The sequence below is a fragment of the Solanum lycopersicum genome, chromosome 10 (assembly GCF_036512215.1).
Source record: "Solanum lycopersicum chromosome 10, SLM_r2.1".
In the NCBI taxonomy this organism is placed as follows: Eukaryota; Viridiplantae; Streptophyta; class Magnoliopsida; order Solanales; family Solanaceae; genus Solanum; species Solanum lycopersicum.
The window spans coordinates 38,478,783-38,485,189 of NC_090809.1; the positions used below are offsets into that span (position 1 = coordinate 38,478,783).

The 6,407-nt window shown below is 33.2% G+C and overlaps 1 protein-coding gene across 1 annotated transcript; it reads left to right on the plus strand.

Moving 5' to 3' along the window:
• Window positions 1-4,482: 4,482 nt before the first annotated feature.
• On the plus strand, window positions 4,483-5,553 carry LOC109121269 (uncharacterized mitochondrial protein AtMg00810-like). Its single transcript, XM_019215936.1, has one exon. It carries the CDS (start codon window positions 4,483-4,485, stop codon window positions 5,551-5,553), a length of 1,071 nt encoding a protein of 356 aa, XP_019071481.1.
• Window positions 5,554-6,407: the final 854 nt, after the last annotated feature.

The window sequence follows — 6,407 nt, forward strand, 5'->3', positions numbered from 1 at the left end:
ATTGATTAGTGTATGAAATCTTAACATGGGGAATTACATAAGTGTTTAATAAGGAATTACAAAATAGAGGAGCGCAATTACGAATTTCTAGTAGAATGATTTGTAATTTATTATGGTAAAAATAATTCAAATTAATTATTTGGAATTATTTCCATAATAGGAAGCCTCGGTAATTAATTTTGTGATCCCTATAGTTACCATATTTAACTAGAACTTAGAATCTTATTTCTATGCAAAAAGGAAGAATAATATGGGTTTTTCTAGTATTTTAGAAAATAAGGGTTTCTAGTCCTTTTTGGATTAGAAAGAAATCTCTATATATATGGATTCTCCTAACCTAGAAAAAAGAGATGATTATTAGTTTTCTATTCGATACATGCCCACCCAATTATTGATTTGGATTCCACTTGGGATCACCGTAGATGACCATACATATTGTTTATCTTGTAGATTCGTTTGAAGCCCGTCTATCTTGTAGATTCGCTTGAAGGTATTTGTTCATGCTTCAAGAGGTATTTATCGAATTAAATTTCAGCATGTTTATGCGTTTTAACATTATTATGTGTTCTAGCATGATTATGTGTTCTAGCATAAACGGTATTAGTTATCTATTATTTATATAAGTAGTAAAGATCCAATTATGCTTCCTGTTAAGAGGGCTTATAAACTAATCATGTACTCTTTTAATATATTAGTTAGGAAGTTAGTTAGTTAGTTAGCTAATTACAAGTTAGTTAATAGGAATTAGTTAGAATAAGTAGCTACCATTTTTATACTTAACAACATTGTATATATATAGATGATGTAAACACATATGTAGATATACAGATTTATACAATTCTTCTTCAAATTCCTCTGTCGTCTTCTTCTTCTTCTTCTTTAAGCTCCATTACTAGAGTTTCTTCACATGGTATCAGAGCACAGGAGAATTTGAATCTCTGTGTTAATTTTTCCATAGTCTGAAGACGAGATTTCAAAGAGTCTTGAATTGAAGATCTAGTGGTTAGTTGTTCATAGAAATTGGATACTGTTAGCTGTTCAAAATCGATCAATAATGCCTTAAACTACAGATGGAGCTTCAAGTGAAGTTCAACAACAACTTCCAGTCACAACTACAGGGACAATCGATCACAATCATCCTCTCTTTATACATCCTTTAGATATCCAAAGTTCTGTTCTGATTTCAATTCAATTACTGGGTTTATGAAAATTAATCTTTGTGGAGCAAATCTTTAAAACTTGTGTTACTTGGAAAAAACAAGCAGTGATTTCTACTTGGAACATGTAAAAAGGAGATGTATTCTGAATCTTTACATGATGTATGGGATAGATGTAATGCAATTGTTCTAGGATGGATTATGAATACTGTGTTAAAAGGTTTGATTAGTACAGTAATCTATGGATCTGATGCTCATACAGTATGGGAAGATCTACGTGAAAGATTTGATAAAGTCAATGCATCTAGGACCTTTTATCTTCACAAAAAATTAGTCACTATGTCACAAGGAACTTCTTCTGTGTCAATTTATTTTTCAAGATTGAGAGAGTTGTGAGATGAAGCTGAAACATTGATTCCTTGTCCTTCATGTGTTTGTCCCGAATCTAAGCAATACATAGAGCATTTACAATTTCAAAAGTTGTGGCAATTTCTGATGGGACTTAATGAATCTTATGCTCATGTAAGAAGTCAAGTCCTTATGCAGATTCCAGTTCCAAGTGTAAATCAGGTTTATGCTATGATTATTAGTGTTGAGAGTCAAAGAAAACATGGCGAAGGAAATACATCTTCATCTGCAGAAGGTTTATCTTTAACATCATTGATGAGTTCAATCTGGAAATGGTGGATACTACAACAATAATAATAATGCAGCTTCCTCAGGAACAGGAAGAGGTGTGTCTAACTTTCATAATAATGGATATAGAAATAAGGGATATGGAGATAGAAGAACTAGTTATTCTGCAGGAAAGTCCCAACTCTACTATGAATTTTGCCACTATAAAGGTCATACAAAAGAAACTTGTTACAAACTCCATGGTTATGCTAAGAAGAAAGGAGGAGCATCTTCTTATGCAAATAATGCTTCTGCTAGCAATGAGTCTGGAATGTTTGATTCAGCTTTAGGTTCTAATACTAGAGCAAATGAGTCATCTAATGATACTACTTCAGGACAGGGTGTGTCAATGTTTATTCAAGAGCAATATTATAAGATTTTGCAGATGCTGAGAAAAGGGAACAGTAAAGAAGTGGACACAATGGCCAATGTAGCTATTGCAGGTGTATCTGGGACATCAGGTAATTTTACAGCTCTAATGTCTGATATGTCACATATTAACTGGATTATAGATACTGGTGCCTCTAATCATATGGTTCACAACTTTGGTTTAATGAGTCAGTCCACAAGTCTTGATGTTCAGGGTGGTATGAGAGTTAATTTACCTACTGGTGATCAGGTGTCTATTAGTCATGTTGGTGAATCTTTGGTTCTTAAAGACAAATTAGTAAATGATGTGTTTTTTGTTCCAGAATTCAAGTATAATCTCCTATCAGTGTCACAACTAACAAAACAATTGAAGTGTGCTGTAGTGTTTTTTCCTGATTTTTGCATTTTTCAGGATCTCTTCAAAGGGAGGGTCTTGGGGATTGGTAAAAAGAATCAAGGACTGTATATCCTCAATACTGATGTCACAACAAAGCTTTCAAATGGTCAAGTTTCTTCTGGAGAATGTGCAAAGGAAGTTGTATGTAAAAGGACTAGACTTATTAGCTTTAATTCTACTGTTGATTCTATAAGTAGTCTATGGCACAAAAGACTTGGACATGCTCCTCTAAAAGTGCTAAGTAGAATAAAGGAATTGAACATTGTACCTATACATGATCATCATTGTTCTATATGTCCAATTGCCAAGCAATCAAGATTACCTTTTCCTACTAGTCTTTCTCATTCAGTTTCAGTTTTTAACATATACATGGTGATGTATGGGGACCTTACAGAGTGCCTAACTATGATGGCAAAATATATTTTTTAACACTTGTGGATGATATGTCCAGGTATACTTGGACTTTTTTACTACACACTAAATCAGATACTGTGGTAGTTTTAAAAGATTTTGTGAGCTTGGTAAGAAATCAGTTTGGTGTAGGTATCAAGTGTATAAGAACAGACAATGCAACAAAGTTTTTTAATAATCAAATGGATGATCTATTCAAGGCTAATGGGATTATACATCAGAGTTCATGTGTGTATACTCCTCAACAGAATGGAGTAGTTGAGAGAAAGCATAGGTCTATTCTTGACATGGCTAGAGCACTAAGATTTCAGGCTGGTGTACCTCTACTGTTTTGGGGATTTTGTTTTACTAATCCTGTATATATATTGAATAGATTACCTACTGTGTTGTTACAAGGACATAGTTCTTTTGAAAAATTGTTTGGACAAGTTCCTAGCCTTCAGCATCTTAGAGTGTTTAGGAGTCTATGCTATGCTACAGATCCTAAAACTCAAGACAAGTTTGCACCTAGAGCTGTTCCAACTGTGCATATGGGGTACTCAATGACCAAGAAAGGTTATATTCTGTATAATTTGACTTGCAAGTCATTTTTTTATAAGCAGAGATACTGTGTTTAAAGAAGATATATTTCCTTTCAAGAATCTTAAATCTTTTCCAGATCATTTGTTTCCTGTCTTGGATCTTCCTGATAGCTCATATAATGATTCATCTGTATCAGCTTCTGATAATACTTCTGTTCCATTTCTTAATCCTACAACTTCTATACAGTCTCAGACTTCTTCTAATATTACAGTACCCTTGGTTTCTCTAAGAAGATCTTCTAGACAATCTAAGCCACCTATATGGTTGGATTCATATGTGACTCAAAGTGCACAGAATGCATGTCTATATCCTATGTCACAATATGTTACTTACTCTAAACTAGCTCCTACCTATAGAGCCTCACTTGCTGCATATTCTACTATATATAAACCTCATACATATAGAGAAGCCTGTCAAGATACTCATTGGGTGAATGCTATGAGGGATGAGATTACTGCTCTAGAAGACAATAATACTTGGTCTATTGTTCCTCTACATCCAACAAAGGTTCCTATTGGCTGTAAGTGGGTGTTTAAAGTTAAGTATAAAGCATCTGGAGAAGTTGAGAGATATAAGGCCAGGTTAGTGGCAAAAGGGTACAATCAACAGGAAGGTTTAGACTATACTGAGACATTCTCACCAGTAGCTAAAATGGTTACAGTAAGGTCAGTAGTAGCTTTAGCTGCTTCATGTGGCTGGTTTGTATTTCAAATGGATGTTCACAATGCATTTCTTCAAGGAGATCTTCCTGAAGAAGTTTATATGCAAATTCCTGAGGGTTTTGCAAACCAGGGGGAGAAAAACATGGTTTGGAAGCTTCATAAGTCCTTGTATGGACTGAAATAGGCACCAAGACAGTGGAACTTGAAGTTAACAGAGGCTTTAGTTGATATGGGATTTTCACAGACTCATTATGATTACTCACTCTTTACTAAGAACATAGGTAAAGAGCTTCTAGTCATTCTGGTATATGTTGATGATCTCCTTGTTACTGGAAGCAGTTTACATCATATACAACAAATAAGAGAGGAGTTACAACATAGGTTCAGAATGAAAGATCTTGGTGAGCTTAAATATTTTCTTACAATTGAATTCTCTAGGTCTACAGAAGGTATACTGATGAATCAAAGGATGTATGCTCTAGGACTTGTGTCTGAGTTGGGATTAGCAGGTTGTAAGCCTTCTTCTACACCCTTGGAGTTTAATCACAAGTTAACTTCTATTGTTTTTGATGAATTTACTGGAAAGAATGCTAATGCAGAAGACACACTTCTTGATGATTTTGGAAAATATCAGAGACTAATAGGGAAGTTATTATACTTAACTATGACAAGACCTGATATAGCCTTTGTAGTACAAGTTCTCAGTCAATATATGCATTCACCAAAAATATCTCATATGGAAGCAGCACTTAGAGTAGTGAGATATATAAAAGGGACTGCAGGTCTTGGATTGTTTATGCCTAGCAACAAAGGAAATGAAATGGTAGCTTATTGTGACTCAGACTGGGGGGCTTGTGTAGAGACAAGAAGATCATTTACTGGTTATATGATCAAACTAGGAGGAGCACTGATGTCTTGGAAATCAAACAAACAAAGCACAGTATCAAGAAGTTTTGTAGAAGCAGAATTCAAAAGTATGGCTACTACAGTTGCTGAAATAGTTTGGTTAAAAGGCTTGTTCAGAGAGCTGGAAATGAATATAAAGTTGCCTGTGAAAGTGTTCTGTGATAACAAAGCTGCTATTCAAATAGCAGCTCATCCAATTTTCCATGAAAGAACAAAGCATTTTGATATAGATTGTCACTTTGTAAGAGAGAAGATACTTGAAGGACTTATTCAGACACAATACTTAGGAACAAGAGAACAACAAGCAGACATACTTACTAAAGGGCTGTGCAAACCTCAACATGAAGAACTGATTGACAAGCTAGGAATGAAAAATGTATTTTTCAATTCTTAGCTTGAGGGGGAGTATTAAGAGGGCTTATAAACTAATCATGTACTCTTTTAATATTTTAGTTAGTTAGTTAGTTAGCTAATTACAAGTTAGTTAATAGGAATTAGTTAGAATAAGTAGCTGTCATTTTTATACTTAACAGCATTGGATATATATAGATGATGTAAAACACATGCAGATATACGGATTTATACAATTCTTCTTCAAATTCCTCTGTCGTCTTCTTCTTCATCTTCTTTAAGCTCCATTAATAGAGCTTCTTCACACTTCCGCTGTGCATATATATATATATATATATATATATATATATATATATATATATATATATATATATATATATATATTTTCAAACAATTATTACCTCCGTTCACTTTTAGTTGACATTATTTTCTTTTTTAGAGTCAAAGTATAAGAATTTTGTTAACATTTTTTGATGTATTTTTTTAATCATACTAATCTGCAACAAAAGACAATTTATAGTACTTTTTTTTTATCGTTTTTTAATATATAAATTTTTAAATATCAAATTAATTTAATTTAATTTAACTTTAGAAATCAGTTAAATTGACTTTTAAAAACTTTAACGTGATAATTAAAACAGGCAGTCAATCCAATTGTTGCGTCGTCGTCGAGTCATCAAAGAAAACATCTGACTCCATTATTGTTGTTCTCACTTCTCACAGAAATAATGCAAGCAAACTAAATGCCTATAGTTATAAAAACATTGTACGTATCACCTCAAATTCTTGAAAAAATCAAAGGTAAATTAAATGAATTTGTTTACACTAAGGGGTCGTTTGGTAGAGTATATCAGAAAAATAATAATATATGTATTAACTTTTTGTATTGTTAGTATC

Excerpts from the sequence above, each read along its gene's own strand:
- LOC109121269 (XM_019215936.1), top strand. The coding sequence starts at position 4,483 with ATGGGATTTTCACAGACTCATTATGATTACTCACTCTTTACTAAGAAC.